This window comes from Vulpes vulpes, chromosome 12 (assembly GCF_048418805.1).
Source record: "Vulpes vulpes isolate BD-2025 chromosome 12, VulVul3, whole genome shotgun sequence".
In the NCBI taxonomy this organism is placed as follows: Eukaryota; Metazoa; Chordata; class Mammalia; order Carnivora; family Canidae; genus Vulpes; species Vulpes vulpes.
The window spans coordinates 84,396,473-84,414,368 of NC_132791.1; the positions used below are offsets into that span (position 1 = coordinate 84,396,473).

Consider the following 17,896-nt stretch of genomic DNA (forward strand, 5'->3'; position numbering starts at 1 on the left):
ATCCCAAGGCCACCACACCCCAGGTATGTGAGCTTGAACAAGTCACTCTAAACTTTCTCTCCTAAACTTTCTCTTTATTTTTTATTAATAATTATAATGAAGGATAATAATAATTGTATAAAAATATTATTTTTAATAATATAATAGGGTTATTAGGATTAAATGATAGAACTTTGCTTGGTAAGTAGTCAGTGTCGAATAAATGGTACTATTAACTATGGCAAAATATCAATGTTTTTTTAAAAAAAGATTTTATTTATTTATTCATGAAAAACACAGAGAGAGAGGCAGAGACATAGGCAGAGGCAGAAGCAGGCTTCCTGCGGGGATCCCAATGTGGGACTTGATCCCAGGACCCCAGGATCACTGCTTGAGCTGAAGGCAGATGCTCAATCACTGAGCCAACCAGACATCCCGAAATATCAATGCTTTTGTGGCAGATGGCTTGGAGCCCTTCTGTAGATGAAAGGTTTTTCTTGTCTACTGACTATTCACTGAAAACTTTTGTACTCCAAATGTGTGGAGGGTTTTCTTCTCACCAAGTAATTTTTCTATTATCAAGGGATCCCAATTGCATGTCTTACAGTTTAACTCAATTTTGACACTATCCCATCCATCAGATGACACAGGTAAGGGCTCAATCCTACAAGACTGTCCTTCTGGGGGTCTGGGGTGGCTCAGTCAGTTAAGCATCTGCCTTTGGCTCAGGTCATGATCCTGGAGTCTTGGGATCAAGCCCTGCATTGGGCTCCCCACTCAGCAGGGAGTCTGCTTCTTCCTCTCCCTCTGCCTCTGCTTGTGCTTGCTCTTTCTCTCAAATAAATAAATAAAATCTTAAAAAAAAAAAAAAAAGACTGCTCTCCACTACCTTGGAAACCAGTTTAGGTTGTCACCATGTTCCTATGACCCACTCCTCCATTTGATCATTTGCTTGAGCAGTTCACAGAACTCAGAAAAACAGTTTATACTTGACCTTCAGCAACACAGGTGTGAATTGCATGGGTCCATTTATATGTGGATTTTTTTGGCTATGGCACAGGACTATAAATGTGTTTTCCTTATGATTTTTCTCAACAACGATATCTTTAGCTTACTTTATTGTAAGAATATAATATATAATATATATACAAAATATGTATTAATTGACTATATGAATTATCAGTAAGGCTTCGGGTCAGCAGTGGCTATTAGCAGTTAAGTGTTTTGGGGAGTCAAAAGTTATATGTGAAATTTTGACTGTGTAAGGGGTCAGCAGCCCTAATTGACCCCATTGTTCTTTTTTTTTTTTTTACCCCATTGTTCAAGGGTCAACTGGACTTACTAGATTACTGATTGATTACAAAAGAATACACTTTAGGAACAGCCAGATGGAAGAGATGAATAGGGCAAGGTATGTGGGAAAAGATGTGGAGCTTCCATATTCTCTATGGGTGTACCACCCTACCAGCACCTCCATGTGTTCGCCAATCTGGAAGCTTCCCAAACCCCACCCTTTTTTTTTTTTTTTTAAAGATTTATTTACTTATTCATGAGAGACACAGACTGAGAGAGAGAGGCAGAGACATAGGCAGAGGGGAGAAGCAGGCTCCTCACAGGGAGCCCAATGCGAGACTCGATCCTGGATCCCGGGATCATGACCTGAACTGAAGATAGGTGCCCAACTGCTGAGCCGCCCAGGTGTCCCTTTTTTTTTTTTTTTTTTTTTTTAAATGGAGGCTTCACTGTGTAGGCCTGATTGAATAAATCATTGGCCATTGGTGATTTATTCAACCTCCAGCCCCTCTCCCTTCCCCCAAGTCAGGGGTAAGAGGAAGTGGAGCTGAAAGTTCCAATCCAATCACATGGTTGGTTCCCCTGGCAACCAGTCCCATCCTGTGGCTTTTCAAAAATCACCCTAACTCACTGTTGATGCTCTGGAGCTATTCCAGGAATGAAGGACAAAACCCCTAATATTGTAAGGAAAGATGATCCTATACTCTAATCACTTTAGGTAATTACATGTTTTAGGACTTGTGAGCCACCAACCACGGATGGACACCAAAATACGTATTTATTGTATGACAACACAACACCCTTCCAGGGAGAGAATTATACCTTCCTGCCACAGTGATGTGAGGCTAGACCATGTGACTTGCTTTGTCTAGTGAAGATCAAGAAGTGATATATGCCATTTTGGAGCCAAAGCTTAAAGAGCTTTTGTGTGGTTTGCCACCTTTTCCTTTCCCCATGTCACAAATCTGGCATTATCCTGGCTAGGGGCTGTTTCATCAGTCTAGAACTCAGAATGCAAATAATAGCAGCCAAGTCACCACCAGGCTGTGATGGACGGGTCACATGAGTGAAACATAAAGCTCTGTTCTTATAACTAAGATTTGAAGGTTATTGGTCATCATGATGTCACTTAGCCTCGGCTGACAGATACGGTTGTTAAACAGGATTTATAGAAAACCTCTTATTTGAAAGTATTTGTCTGTTCTATCATTGCTCTTTGACCCTCTGTAGACTTGAGCCATTAGCAGTTCTTCCATCAGCCCCGTACCCACTTCCAACCAGGATACATCAGCTATTTCCAGGGTCCCTGGTATATTTATCATCAACTGTCTGCCAGTTCTTCAGAACCCATGGCGTTTCCAGTTTCTAAGGTACAGCACGATTAACAAGCTTCTTCTAACAAAGAGCATATGCATGTAGGGGCGCCTGGGTGGCTCAGATGGTTAAGTGTCTGCCTTCAGCTCAGGTCATGATCCCAGGGTCCTGGGATGGAGCCCCGAACCTGGCTTCCAGTTCAGTGGGGAGTCTGCTTCTCCCTCTACCCTTCCCCCCACTCATGTTGTAGGGGCGCCTGGGTGGCTCAGATGGTTAAGTGTCTGCCTTCAGCTCAGGTCATGATCCCAGGGTCCTGGGATGGAGCCCCGAACCTGGCTTCCAGTTCAGTGGGGAGTCTGCTTCTCCCTCTACCCTTCCCCCCACTCATGTTTTCTCTCTCCTTCTCTAAAATAAAAGTCTTTAAAAAAACAGTATATATATATATATATATATATATATATATATATATATATATATATATACAGCATATGCATACAGTTCATATACTGGCACACACAGCAGCTGTATTAGTTAACTAAGATAGTCTTTGGGGATTGTAGAGATGGTTGAAAAGAACATCTGGGCAAGGCTGTGCCTTTGGAGAAATCCCACCAGCCTTTCCATAGCTCAGCCCCAATCCAGGGTTCTTCTCAGGCTAAGCCAGCTCTCCAAAGAGCCTTTACTTCTCCCAGCAGGGTCATGACCTCAACAAGCTGCCTTCCAAACCCTAAGCTTCTTTTTCCTCTGACTTTCGAGTGGGACACTGCCTGCTTGACTCTCAGAATTTTCCTTGATGTTGCTCAAGAAAAGCACTTGCATGCTTATTATCCTATTTTTATATAGGCAGGAATAAGGAAAACACCAAGCATAGGTGTCTTAGAAAGTTCCAGATTCTTCTTAAGAAGATGTTATTGGTACTTTTGAGGGACTCTCAGGAGGGCTGATCAGCACTGACATACTGAGAGTTTACCCTGTTGGGGATTGTTCTAAGGACTGCTTTTCATTTCATATTGTGAAATACCCCAGACACCTAGGGAATGTGGGAGGGTCCCATGTACTGAGTCATGTTGAGTAACCTAGGCTCACTGAAGAGAGTCCTGATCCATAAATAATAGTGATTGTAGGGGATCCCTGGGTGGCTCAGCGGTTTAGCGCCTGCCTTTGGCCCAGGGTGCGATCCTGGAGACCCGGGATCGTGTCCTGCGTCGGGCTTCCGGCATGGAGCCTGCTTCTCCCTCTGCCTGTGTCTCTGCCTCTCTCTCTCTCTCTCTGTCTATCATGAATGAATGAATGAATGAATAAATAAATAAATCTTAAAAAAAAATAGTGATTGTGGTGGTAATATAACAACGACACTTGATGCTTATTTTACCCTTACCCTGGTCAGACCCTGGTCTAAGTGTGCCTGGCATGGCAAGGTAAGCGCCATCCTCATCACCATTTAGAGATCAGGCAATGGAAGCAAAGAGAGTATAAATGACTGGAATAAGGTCACACAGCCTGCAAGTGACAGAGCTGGAATTTGAACCTGAGTTGCAGGCCCCAAAAGTGAGCGTTTTCATTTCCTTTTTCGACATGCTTATCATCTGTGCGTATCCAACTGTAAATATTACCCTTCTAAAGGGACTTATGGAAGGAAGGTGATGTTAGTAATATTTTGTGTAATTTATTGGCACTCTCCATGCTGACAGAATGGATGGATTAGCTACTGTTCATTGAGCATCTTGTCTTCTCAGTCACATTGGTGCTCTTCCCAGGCTAATTCTATCCTCACTGTAGAATCTAGGAGCAGGAATGTAGCTCAGCCTTGACAGAGCCTAGAAGGCTTTCGAAACCCCAACAGGTCTCTGGGCCCTAAGTGTCCTGCACAACGGCTTCATGATTATTCTTCTTCAGAGCAGCATTCTGATCCTTCTGTAACTATGAAAAGAACAGCCAGTCTGGAGCCCTCACGTTGACTGCTGGGAGGTGCCAGGCCCCATTCACAATGCTGTGATGAGAACTTCACAGGTATTAACTCATGTTACCCTCATAACAACCCTGTGAAGTCAGGGCTTTTTCTATCATCAATCACCATCATCCTATTTTATGAATAAGGAAACTGAGGCCCCAAAGAGTTAGTATAGATTTTCTTGCTCAGAATGGGAAGGTTCAGAATTCCAACCAGACAGTCCAATTCCAAGGGTCATACCCTCTGTTGCAACCCTTAGAGTTCAAAGCCCAGATTTCCAGGGGGAAGAACCTGATAGACTCAGCGTGTGGCAGGAATAGCCAAGAATGCTGGCAGGTGGGGTTATACAGTACAAATATGGCAGCTGAAGCCTAGGAGCCAAGGGGTGAGGGGAGGGGAGAAGGAACCAGGAAGGTAGAACATTGTACATCAGGCATTTACTCCAACAGGCATCTCCCACGTCCTGTGTGGTAGGAGTTCAGATTCCCCATATATGCATGAACCTATTGAAGATTAGTGGGGGTTAAACAATTAGTTCCAAGCTATGCGTTAAGTGAGACAAGATTTGAACACAGCCCATTTTATTCCTAGGCCTTACTTTATTACAACACACTTCCAGAGGAGGATGGCCAGAATAGAGGACGAGAGAAGGTGTCACATGGCAGATTGCATTTTCCATACAGGACTGCAAATATCACCCACCCCACATGATCTTCTGAATATACTACTTGGACATTTCCCCCATTGAGATAACAAACAGAATGATAGTCCTCACCTTGGATTTGGAAGGGCCGTGATACCAGAGGACGTCTAAGGTATGTGCTGGTGGTACTCTTGAAATGCTCACACTTGGAACCTCACCACCATGCTGTGAGCAAGCTCAAGCTTACCCAGGCAGAAAGGCCATATGGAGACAGAGCCTTGAGACCACTTAGAGACAGAGTAAAGGCTGGCCTGCTCAGCTGTTCCGACCCCCTCATGGTTCCTGTAGTTACCATCTGACTACAACCTTGTGATAGAATCAGAGCCAGAACTGCCCAGGTGAGCCCTTCTCAAATTGTTTTGAGTTGCTAGATTTGGGGAGGATGTGTTATATTATACACAACAGCGAAACCCAGAACAGCATACTCAGAGGAAGAGAAGTTTTCACACGGACACGAGAGCCATCTTCAAGTATCTGAGGGGCTGTCACATATAAGAAGACACTGACTCGGAGAGTGAAACTCTAGGAGACAGCACTCATGTCAACACTTGGGGTTTACAAAGAGGCAAATTTGATTCTTCATGGAGATGCTACAACTATATAATGTTGGAATAGAGTCACCCAGCAGTGAGCACTATACCACTGAACATACTCAAGCACAGGGAGGACCATTTTGGGGGATGTTATAGAAGGGTCTAGACGACCCCCAAAAGGCACTTTGCAACTCTAAAAAGATATGATTCCAAGTGAGTTAAGCCTAGACTGTCTTGAAGAATAAAACAGTTTAGTAAACCCTTCTTAGAAGAGGTGAGGACTAATCTAGACCTTTAAAGTTGGAGAAGTTTGGGAAAGGAAAGCAGGAGGAAGGACCACTCAGCAAAGAGCCACTGGGAACTGTTTAACTAGCAGCACCTTGTTAATCATTCCCCCTTTCCCCTTAAGACTTTTCATCCATTTGTGATGGGTTATGGGCCATGATTTTTCTAGATCTTTCCCTAGCCACCAGCACCCCTTTTCCTCCCCAGTCTTCACATCTCATCGATTGCTGTCATTCATTCCACTCCTTACAATATGTCCCACATCTGTTCTTCCTGTTCCCCCTGCACTGTTGCTGGCTTTTTTCTGGCCATTGCCACCTGCCATTGAGATGACACAACAGCCCTGAGTCGTTCCCCAGGATGCTCTGAACCTGTCAGTCTCCCGCTTCCAAACCAGAACCTTCCTTCAATTCTCATTGCCTTTAGAGTTGAAACTTAAAAAAAAAAAAAAATTATTTGAGAGAGAACAAGTGAGCAGGAGCAGGGGGAGGCACAGAGGCAGCTCCCCGCTGAGCAGGAAGCCGCCAGACTCAGGGCTCAATCCCAGGACCCTGGGATCATGACCTGAGCAGAAGGCAGATGCTTAACTGACTGAGCCACCCAGGTGCCCCTAGAGCTGAAACTTTTTAGTCAGGCATTCCAGGCTTTCATGATGTAGCAGAGGGGAGGAGGGACACAAAATAAAAAGTACTGGGGTCGGGGGAAGAAACACTAATCCCTCTATTTGTTTCTTAGGGTCACTGTAACACATCACCACAAACTGTATGGCATAACACAACAGATATTTATTCTCTCACGGTTTTGGAGGCTGCAAGTCCAAAATCGAGGTTAACACCTCTGAAGGCTCTAGGACAGAATCTTTTCTTGCCTCTTTCTAGCTTCTCAGAGCTTCTGGAAATTCTTGGCAGTCCTTGGCCTATGGCTGCCATTACTTTGATCTCCACCTCCATCTTCACATGGCCATCTTCTCGGTGTGTGGGGTTCCACAACTCCTGATTCTTTCTCTTATAAAGATACCAACCACTGGATTCAAGGCTCATCCCAGTTTGCCCTTACTTTAACTTGGTTATGCCTGCAAAGGCCCTGATTCCAACAAAGGTCACGTTCACAGATTCTAGGAGTTCAGGCTTGAACAAATCTTTGAACAAAAGATTCAAAAATTGAATCTTTTCAATTTTTGAAGATTCAAATCTTGAACAAAACAATTCAACCCTCTATAATTCACACTGATGGAACCTACAGAACAATGGCCTCGTATGGGGATGGAATCCTGCTTGTGAAAAGGTTCTGGATGACTTTAGGAACAGGGGACATAATATTATATAGGGTACTAAATCACCAGAAGGGGTTTTTTTGAGCAATAGAATAGTATGCATGATGAAAGGATTATCAGGAAAAAAAATCAGTCTGGAAGCTGGATTTAGGGGAAATCATAGGAGGTAAAACTAGGAAGTTAAGAGGATGTCTGAGTAGCTGGAAGGTGAGGAGAGACGCACAGAACTAGCTGGTTGACCTCAGGAGGTTCTTAATCTTGCCTTCTTAAATTCAGCATTATATTGCAAGAGCGTAGAACAGGGTCACATAGTAGGTCCTCGGGTCACATTTGTTGGAGAGGCGAATGGGTGGACAAAGTAGGCTTTTGCTAGTAGGAATGGGAAAGAAAGAAGATGCCTCAGGCCTTTCGGAGGTGAGCTGAATTCGTGGACCCTAGAACAAGACAGAAGTGAGGTGGGGCATTATTTAGAGGCAAGCCCACGCCTGAATTGAACCTCTCACGCCACCTGCGCACACAGTGGCCTTACACCTGACTCCCGCTCTAGTTTTCCCCGCCACAGAGCGCGTCTGGAGCACGGGACGCCTCCCTTTATTCCGGTCTGTGTATCTTCTCCCGCACCCTGCACACAGTGGGCCCGCAGCTCACCTTTCGGCGAACAGATGAACAACTGAATTCCCACATCTAAGCAAACTCTCAAGTATTTCCCCCAGATTCAAACTCTTGAATTTTAAACTGTCCTACACTTCAGAATGCCTGGCGCACTCTAAGCTCCCGATAAGCGCTTGTTGAACCAAACCGAAGAAATCAGATTCACCCAGTTCGGCCCCGGCAGCCAGCGAGGTCTGCATTTGGCAGGACCACCGAGCCCAGGGCTCTTACGTGCTTAGGTAAGAGTGAAGGACCGTCCTGGGCTCCCGCGCGTGGAGGGGGAGGGGGGGGGGCGAAGGGGGGAAGCGGGGCGAGGAGCACGGGCTGTTGGTGGCGGACGCCCAGGAACCCCTCGCTTCGGGCGCCCGCTGGGACCCGAGAGCACCGCGGCGCGCGGGTGTGGGGCGCGCCGGGTGCGGGGCGCGCCGGGTGCGGGTGCGGAGCGTGTGGGGGGGGCGCGAGTGCGGGGCGGTGTGCGGGTGCGGGGTACGGGGTGCGGAGGTGCGGGGCGCAGAGCACCGGGTGCGGGGCGCGCGGGGGGGTGCGGTGCGCAGGGTGCGGAGGTGCGGGCGGCGCGGGGGGGCGGCGCGCGGGGTGCGGGGCGCGCGGGGTGTGGAGGTGCGGGGCGCGAGGGGGGCAGAGCACGGGGTGCGGGGCACGCGGGTGCGGGGCGAGCGGGGAGCGGAGCATGGGGTGCAGAGGTGCGGGGCGCGCGGGTGCGGGGCTGCGGAGCGCGCAGGGGGCGGCGCACGGGGTGCGGGGGTGCGGGGGTGCGGGGCGCGCAGGGGCCGGCGCACGGGGTGTGGGGCACGGGGGCGCGGGGTGCGGTGCGGAGGGTGCGGGGCGCGGGGTGCGGCGGTGAGGGGCACGGGGTGCGGGGCGCGCGGGGGCGGGGTGCGGAGGTGCGGGGCGCGCGGGGGGCGGCGATGCGGGGTCCGCGGTCCGGGCGCGCTCCGTTCCGCGGGTGAGGCCTGCCCGGCCGGCCCGCCCCGGGGCTCCGGGGTGCGGGAGACGGTGGCCCCGCCGGGGGCTCGGGTCCCGGCCGCCCGCCGCCCGCCGCCCGCGCCCTCCGCGCCGTCCGCACCCGCGCCGCGTTCCGGGGACAGCGGCCCTTCCCGGCGCCCGGGGCCCGGCGGGCGGGGCGCGGAAGATGGCGGCGCGGCGGGGCCCGGGGCGGGCGCGAGCGGAGGCGGCGCGCGCGGCTGGGCCGGAGCGGCCAGAGCGGCTAGAGCGGCGCCTGGGCCCGGCGCGCGGCCGCCGCCCCCGCCCCGCCCCCGCCTCCCGCCGCGCCCCGCCCCGCGCGCCCGCCCGCCCGCCCGCCCGCGCGCCGCCCCTCCCCGGCCGGGCCGAGCCCCGCGTCGCGCTCCCCCGGGATGGCCCGCGCGCCTCGGCGCTGCCTCGCGGAGCTCACGGCGGAGCGGCGGCCGTGCTCGGGGGGCGCGCGGCGGCGGCGGCGGCGGCGGGGCGCGTGAGGGGCCGCCCGGGGCCGCGCGGGCGCCGCCAACATGTCGGATACGAAGGTAAAAGTTGCCGTCCGGGTCCGGCCCATGAACCGGCGAGGTGAGGAGCTTTCCGCTCGTTTTTGCCCGTGGTGGGGCCGAGGGCGGGGGCAACTTTGCAAAGTGCGGGGGCAGCGGGGGGGGCGGGGGGGCGGCGGGGACGGCGGGGGGGGGCGGGGGGGCGCGGGAGCGCGGGGGCCCGGGGACGGCGGGGGCGGGGGCGGGGGCGCGCGGCTGCCGCCTGGGTCCGGCCCCGCTCGGCCGCCCCCGCCCCCGCCCCCCCCCCTCCCCGGGGACAGCCCGGCCCGGGGCTGCGGGCGCGGATGCTCGGCGCGCAACGGCCCCCCCGCTCTGCTTGCAGAACTGGAGCTGAACACCAAGTGCGTGGTGGAGATGGAGGGCAACCAGACGGTCCTGCACCCGCCTCCGTCCAACACCAAACAGGGAGAAAGGTAAGGCGGGCGCGGCGGGGGCGCGACGAGGAGCCCCCCGCGGCTCCTGCGAGCTGGATCCCGGATCCCGGAACCCGGCGGGCGCCTGCCCATTGTTCGGACGGCTCCAAGTTTGTCGCAGGCTCCCGGCTGAAGCTGCCGCAAGTCCAAGTTCCTCCCCGCCCGCCGCCCCCGCGCCCGCCCCCGCCCCCGCCCCCGCCCCCTCCCGCCGCGAGCGCGGCAGCCGGGGCGCCCGGGCCGGCCGGGTGCACGCGGGGGGCGGGGCGGGGGGTGCAGCCCTCGGACGGCCAGTTCCACACTTTACAGATGAGAACACTGAGGCCCGAGGCCGGCAAGTGACCATCCCAAGGCCTTGGTTTCGTGGAACCCAGTGCCTCCCCCCCACCCCCCAACCACTGCACAGTTTGCTTTATTTGGCAGAATTGTTTTGGGACTTTGTACGTAAGATTTGGGGGGGGAGCCCCCCCCATCATAAAGCAGAACAGCGTTGTAGGATGCGAGCTCAGGCGTGCACCATTTAAAATCTATTATTTTGTTGGTGCTGGGTCGAGATAATGCCTGCATGTAATGCGCGAATTTTGATTTTCAAGGAAACAAAAGTAGTGCCCTGAGCTGTGTAGACACTGGGGGGATGTTTTAAAAGGGGCTGCATTTACTAGATGGCAACATATTTGCATTTGAAAAGTGGTAACTCTTGGATCCTTATTAATTCTGCTCTCTACCACGCAGCAGTATGGGAAAATGCCTTAAAATAATCTGAATATTTGGCATTTTTCTGGTAAGCCCCTGAGAAGAAGACGGTTGGAATTCATTCAGTATAGCAATGCAGTAGCTTGTAAAAATAGAAAAGGAGGAAAAAAAAAAAGAAAAAAAAACCCGGGAGATTTGACAGAATTAATTCCTCTGGGACATGAGGATGCGTGTGTTTCTAAAAGTCACCTGTTGATTGATGTGCTGCATTTTAGTGGTTTTTGCTCTTGGGAGATTTTTCACTGAGTGTAGACTGAAGTAGGGTTTGTATATTTTACCGCTAAAGGGAGCAGCTGCGTCTGTTTTGTAATCATGCCATGTTCAGGCACGGTTTTGCTAAATTTTGGGGAAGAAGTTGTCGGGAGATAAGCCGAGGAGGTCTTGGCTTTTTGTGTTGAGGCTGGAAATTTTTATTCAGTTTGCAAACATTCTGCTACCTGTAACAGATCGTCATGGTGATAGGAAATAGCTAAAGTTGTATTGAAAATGTTGTGTGACTAAATGCTTTTCGGTGATAGATGTATCCTTGGATAATACTTTTACATACATTTTAAAGATTTATAGTATTGTGGATATATTTGTAGTGGTGTAGTATATTTTGCGGTGCTAGTGAACTGACTAAATTAAAAAATTTACAGATTTAATCAGATGCCCACATCATCAACATTTTTTCCCTAAACCTGGATATTTTTCTGTTGTTTCCTCCCCAAATTCTGCTGGGTCAGATTCTTCAAAGCAGCCTGGGAAACAGGTAGAATGTTAGCTCCTGTTAATGTAGCCACTGCTTCTGTGCTCCTTGCTGGCTTGGCACCTGCTCCTTGTCACTCTTAACCGTAGGGAGTATTACTGTTAGCTACTGTTTAATGAAATGAAGCTTTGTGATTTGTGGAGGGAAACATTTAATTTGGTGGTACTTGGATGGGAACGATTTAACTGTAGAGGATTGGTTGGGAATGCTAAATAATTAGTTGATCATTTTTAGGGCCACCACTGCAGTTATGAATCAGGATATTTTAAATAAAGATTTGTAGGGTGATTTGGGGATTCATCCATCTGCTGGCTTATTGGGATAGCCCCTTATCTGAAATTGTTAAGAGCAGCATTGAAACCTAGGCATTCTGTTGTTTTGTCCTCCTGACAGATAGGATTCTTTGGTGGATGGACCCTCTCTGTGGGATTCCGCCTGGGGACTGGTCACTCAGTTTATAGAAAACTGGAGCGGAGTCTATCCAGCAGTGCTGCTTGTAGGTTAGGATTACTGTCTTTGCAAGGATGGAGACACCAAATGCATTTTGATTTTCATTATGCAGCTTGGTTTCATATTTCTCCACCAGGTTTTCCCTTAAAGCAACAGTGCATTTAAAAATAGAAAGGATTCCTCCCTTGGGCTCTGGGTTGATTAATTACAACAATGCTTCGTGTTTGCATTTCATTTCTATCATTTGTTTTTGAGATAGAGCTCAGGGAAAGGTGGGAATATTATTTTTCTTGCCCAGAAGTTCAAGGCTTGAAGTATAAGAAGTCTTTAAATAATATTGGCAAACCCGTGTCAAAGTTAGAATTATTATTTTTCTGAAAATTGCCAGAAATTGTTAATGTACTAACCACAAATAGAATTTTTTTTTTTAAAGATTTTGTTTATTTATTCATGAGAGACACACAGAATGAAAGAGAGGCAGAGACACAGGCAGAGGGAGAAGCAGGCTCCATGCAGGGAGCCTGACGTAGGACTCGATCTCGGGTCTCTAGGTCAGGCCCTGGGCTGAAGGCGGTACTAAACCGCTGAGCTACCCAGGCTGCCCACGAATAGAAATTTTAAATTAGTAAGTGAGAGTTTTCAGTTCTCCCAGTAAAAACAAGCAGGGATGCTTTGATTTCCAGGGAAAGAAACAAATAGGCTTAGCTTTCATAATGTCCCCCCCCCCCCCCCCCCCCCCCCATGGAATCAAAGCCAAGACTACACGTTAAAGGCTAAAAGACCATAGAGCTTCTGAGGTTAAAGATACTTGTTTTGAAATTCTAAAATTATAATACAACACAGAGGTCCTGGTTAATACTTGAGATATATATTGATCACCATTTAGAAACATTAAGATATATATGAACATATTTTTAAAAGTAATACTGCATTTATATCCAGGAGTTACTTATGAAGCTTATATCACATGGCTCCTAGCACAGAGGATCCAAAGATCACTGTGGGCCTAGTGCCTATATCAGAGGTTCGCACCTTTGAGATGTGGGAAGGAAGAGGGAAAAATAGAATACAGTGAGGTAGATTATGTAGATTATACTTTTGCCATTATATGCACCATATTATTTGGAGATTACCAGTTTCCTCTTCTGTCTCCTCCTGAGGATGCATGCTCCCTGAAGGCAGGTACCTTATCCTGCTTACCTTTGTGTCCCATGCCCTAAATAGCACCTGGCACATCGCAGGTGCTCAGCAAGTGTCAGCACTGAGTAGGCTCTCTAGTGTGATGAGGGTATTGAGGAGGGGCTATGGAAGTGACCCAGGGTCCTTGCAGCCTGCAAGGAAGGTGGCATTTCTGCAAGTCATGTGGGTGCTAAGAATGTAGGTTCACTTTTTCAAGATTAGGAGAAAGTCTGTCAAAGAAAGTGAAAGCATGCCTGCTGCAGATTACTTCTGGCTGGTTGTGTGTATGTGTGTGCACGCACACGCGGTGCATGGAGTAGGATGCAGAATCAAGGCAAGTCAGCGGGGGGAAGAGAATGAGAACCCCAGTTTGCCCAAATTAATGGCTTAACCAAAGTATGAACAGATACATAGGGTAAAGTCTTCTTTTGCACTATTACCTCCCGTTCTTCTCATCCCCTCATCTCTCAAAAAAAAAAAAAAAAATTCAGACACACACAAACACACATACATGAATATATTGTTTATGTATGTTTCAACAAATATCTTTTCTAACTTTACCCGTATTTTAATACTCATTCTTTTTGTTTTTTTACATCTAGTTTGGATGAGAGTGGTGTTTTAAAAATATAGATGGATGGGATCCCTGGATGGCTCAGCAGTTTGGTGCCTGCTTTCGGCCCAGGGCCTGATCCTGGGGTCCCAGGATTGAGTCCCACGTCCGGCTCCCTGCATGGAGCCTGCTTCTCCCTCAGCCTGTGTCTCTGCCTCTCTTTCTCTCTCTCTCTCTCTGTCTCTCATGAATAAGTAAATAAAATCTTTAAAAATATATATATAGATGGATGGCTTATGCATCTGATTTTTATAACTTTTAGGAAGTAAAGCTTTATCATGAAGAGAGTATAATGGAACTTGTTTCTATAGTAGAAGTTTTTGTTCTTGTTTTATACAAGTGAATCTTTGGGTAAGCATTCAAAGCAATGTGCATGTATAACTTGGCTGGGCTAAAAGAAGAATGGGATAAATTTAGGCTCTTAGTAAAAGAGCATCAAAGTTTTAGCTACTTGCCCAATTTTTTCCATACTGCAAAATGTGCTGTGTAGTGTGTAAAGTGTATCTCCGAAGGTCAGTGGTAGAAAGCTACGTTTCTTGGTTGACTGGTTGACTGTATATATATTTTCTAGTTCATGTATCGTATGTTGCAATTTTTTTTCCAAGCTGGAATGCTTGGAAAGCATTCTTCCAAGCATTCTATGCTATTCCAATGGCTTCTAGGATGGCTCCTTCTGCTTGAGTATCTTTGCAGACCAGAAATTTAGAAGTTAGTGAAAGTCATGTGAAATTTAAAAAATAGATCATTTAAGAATCAGTAATAATTCCACCTTATAAAATTATTTGACTTTGAATTCTCTTTTGTTTCCTTGTGGTTGTTACATTTCTCTCTAGCTCAAATATTATAGTTGGTTGTAAAAAAGCAGAGCATTTAGATTTCATTAATATGAGAGTGATTATTCTTCATGCATGACATTAGTGGTATTTTATTTATATATATATATATTTTTTTAAAGATTTATTTATCCATGAGAGACAGAGAGAGACCCAGGCACCCCCATTAGTGGTATTTTAAAGAGCATTATAATGGAATATTGTCATTAGCTGTCAGTGTTTGCCATGCCTTTGTTTTAAAATAAAGGTAGAGGGACACCTGGGTGGCTCAGAGGTTGAGCATCTGTTTTCGGCTCAGATGGTGATCCTGGGGTCCTGGGATCGAGTCCCACATCAGTCTCCTCTCGAGGAGCCTGCTTCTCCCTCTGCCTGTGTCTCTGCCTCTCTCTCTGTCTCTCTTGAATAAATAAATAAAACCTTTAAAAAGTAAAAGAGATTTCAATCTACCTTTATATATATTTTTAATATTTATCTATTTATTCAAGAGAGACACACAGAGAGAGGCAGAGACACAGGCTCCTCAAGAGGAGCCCCATGTGGGACTCGATCCCAGGACTCCAGGATCACCACCTGAGCCAAAAACAGATGCTCAATTGCTGAGCCACCCAGGTGTGCCTGGAATCTCTTACTTTTAAAAACAAAACTAAAAGTAATTATAATGCAGTGTAGATTAGAGTAGTGATTTAAAAATCATTTTGTTCACAGTCCACAGTTAAAAATACATTTAATATCATGGACAGTGTGTGTGTGTGTGTGCGCGTGTGCACTTGAGTGAAGGTTCATGAAAGTATTACTGTGTGCAGCGTATTTGTTACTTCCTATCCCTCTCTGTTCTAATTCATTTTAGAAATGATGATTGACTTACTGAATTAATTTCACAGTCCATTAATGATTTATAAATTTATAATTTGAAAAACAAGCTTAGTGGTTAAGAGGTTGGGTTCTGAATGTGTGTTTGTGGTTGCACACGTACATGTATATGTGTGTGTATGTAAAATCAGTGTATTTTAGGGGTGCCTTGCCTTTGGCTCAGGTCATGACCTCAGGGTCCTGGGATTGAGCCCCGCATGGGGCTCTCTGCTCAGCAGAAAGCCTGCTTCTCTCTCTCCCTCTGCCTGTTGCTCCCACTCCTTGTGCTCTCCCTCTGTCAAATAAATTCTTAAAAAAAAAAGTAAATTCAGTGTACTTCATTTTTTAAGTAATCTCTTTTGATTACTTAATATAAAGGGGCTTGAACTCATGACCCTCATGATCAAGTCTCATATTCTTCTGACTGAAGCAACCAGGTGCCCCTAGTGTACATAATTTAAAGTGTAAAGTAGTTTTGTAATTTATAAAATCTATGATAAAAAAGAAGGAATCCTCTTTTTTCATTTCTTTCCTCAGAAGCAACCACATATAGCAATTTTAGCTCATCCTTTTGGAATTTTCCTCCATATTTCTGAATAATAGGCTGGTAGTGCTAGTTTTTTTTTTTTTTTTTTTGCTCTGTGTTTTCATTCTATGTCTCATCCTCCCCACCCCCAAATTCTTCCCATCCCCCATTTTCCCAAAATACTTATATGGTAATTTTGGTTGTGTCAATGTTTAGTGTTTATATTACTTATGATCGTATAATATAGTGAGCTACTTACAGTTGAGCCATGTGCTCTTCTATGATTTCTTTTCCAGTCATAAAAAATTTTTTGTTTTCCCTGGAGTTAACTATTGTTTTTCTTTTTTCTTTTTTCTTTAATTTGCTTCGTTTTCTATGTACTTATCCTTAATTCAACATTTAAATTTTCTGCCCCTTGCATAAATCTCCTTTCAAGACATTTAAACACATCAGGTACTCTCTTGATTTCATCTTCTTAGAGACATTTCTTCTTAAGCCTTCCAACATGCTCCTTTATGAACTGGTAGTCTTCTCTGCCTGATACAGCTGTCATCTTGGGGTTGCCTGTCACATCATTTTGAGGATTTTACCTCTCTTCTATGTGGAGTCTCTTGTTTTTTTTGTTTCTGTTTTCTTTCTTGGTTTACTGCCTTAATTTTGTAGAGCATATTATTTAGTAGCTTCCTTTGAAAGGGTAAGTTTACCTTTTCTAGGTAAAGTTTTTGAAGCCAAGAAAATATCTATCTATTCTACTACTCATCTCATTGATAGTTTCCATGGGTATCAAATTCCATTTTTATAGACATTTGGTTGCTCTGTTGTTTTTTACTTACCTGTGTTTCTGTTGAAAAGTCCAAAGCTATTTGGGTTTCTTTCTTTTTTTTTTTTTTTGAATTAAAAAATTCTTTTAAATTAAAAAACATTTTCTTTAAAGACTTTATTTATTTACTTGACAGAGAGAGAGTGAATGCGTGTGTGCCCACAAGCTGGGGATAATGGCAGAGGAAGAGGAAAAAGCAGGCTCCCCACTTGCTCTCTGCTTAGCAGAGAGCCTAATGTGGGGCTCGATCTCAGGACCCTGGCTGGGATCATGACCCAAGCTGAAGGGAGATATTTGACCAACTGAGTCAACCAGGTGCCCTGCTCTTTGGGTTTCTAATCTTTTAGATGTGACATGGATTTTTACTCTCTGGAATTTTGTAGAATATTCTTTTCTTCCCCATTTTTGAGAAATCACAGTAGGTCTTTCTAACCTGGAAATGTATATCCTTCTTGTCTTTTTGTTCTGCCTTCTGGGAGATTTCCTCTTATCATCCATCTTTTATGTTTAATTTTTCTTTTACTTTATCATTTTTAATTTCCAAGAGCTTTTTTTTTTGGTCTCTGGCTTTTTTTTTTAAGATTTTATTTATTTATTCATAGAGACAGAGAGAGAGAGAGAGAGAGAGAGAGAGGGGCAGAGACACAGGCAGAGGGAGAAGCAGGCTCCATGCAGAGAGCCTGACATGGGACTCGATCCAGGGTCTCCAGGATCACAGCCTGGACTGCAGACAGCGCTAAACCGCTGTGCCACCCAGGCTGCCCATCTGGCCTTTTTTTTTTAATTAAGATTTTTATTTATTATTTTTTAGAAATTTTATTTATTTATTCATGAGAGACACAGAGAGGCAGAGACACAGGCAGAGGGAGAAGCAGGCTCCATGCAGGGAGCCTGATGTGGGACTCGATCCCTGGTCTCCGGGATCACACCCTGGGCTGAAGGCGGTGCCAAACCGCTGAGCCACCTGGGCTGCCAGTAAATCCTATAATTGAAGGTAGTAGCTGCCCTAGTCAATGCTTAATTAACAGCATTCATGAAGATAATTAGCTATAGTCAGTACAAGAAACCATGAAAGTAGGAAAATCCTGTTTCTGTATCACTAAAATTTTAGTTGATTTTTTTTTTTGAGTTATCTTTAATTTAAAAATATCTATATTTGTTTGGCTGGGAAATTTTTTCTACCTGATACCAAACT

The 17,896-nt window shown here is 46.5% G+C and overlaps 1 protein-coding gene and 1 long non-coding RNA gene across 8 annotated transcripts in view; one reads left to right on the top strand and one right to left on the bottom strand.

The window, feature by feature from the left end:
- Positions 1–6,821: 6,821 nt before the first annotated feature.
- LOC112920453 (uncharacterized) lies at positions 6,822–9,173 on the bottom strand. 3 transcript variants are annotated; one of them, XR_011995678.1, is made up of 2 exons: positions 9,067–9,173; positions 6,822–7,765 (listed from the first exon to the last, which is right to left on the bottom strand). It is a non-coding gene; the product is annotated as an uncharacterized lncRNA (long non-coding RNA). The 3 variants fall into 3 exon arrangements; XR_003235067.2 differs by lacking the exon at positions 9,067–9,173 and adding an exon at positions 7,980–9,051; XR_011995677.1 differs by lacking the exon at positions 9,067–9,173 and adding an exon at positions 7,861–9,051.
- Positions 9,174–9,363: 190 nt separating this feature from the next.
- The window catches only part of KIF13A (kinesin family member 13A), a 208,387-nt gene continuing 199,854 nt past the window's right edge, over positions 9,364–17,896 (top strand). For 2 of the 5 annotated variants that reach the window (XM_072729061.1, XM_072729060.1), the window contains exons 1-2: positions 9,364–9,542; positions 9,843–9,933. In XM_072729061.1, coding sequence (XP_072585162.1) covers positions 9,488–9,542; positions 9,843–9,933 — 146 coding nt within the window. In that variant the 5' untranslated portion in view covers positions 9,364–9,487. Of the gene's footprint in view, positions 9,543–9,842; positions 9,934–17,896 lie in introns of those variants that run through there. The other 3 variants (XM_072729062.1, XM_072729063.1, XM_072729064.1) reach the window with 2 other exon arrangements.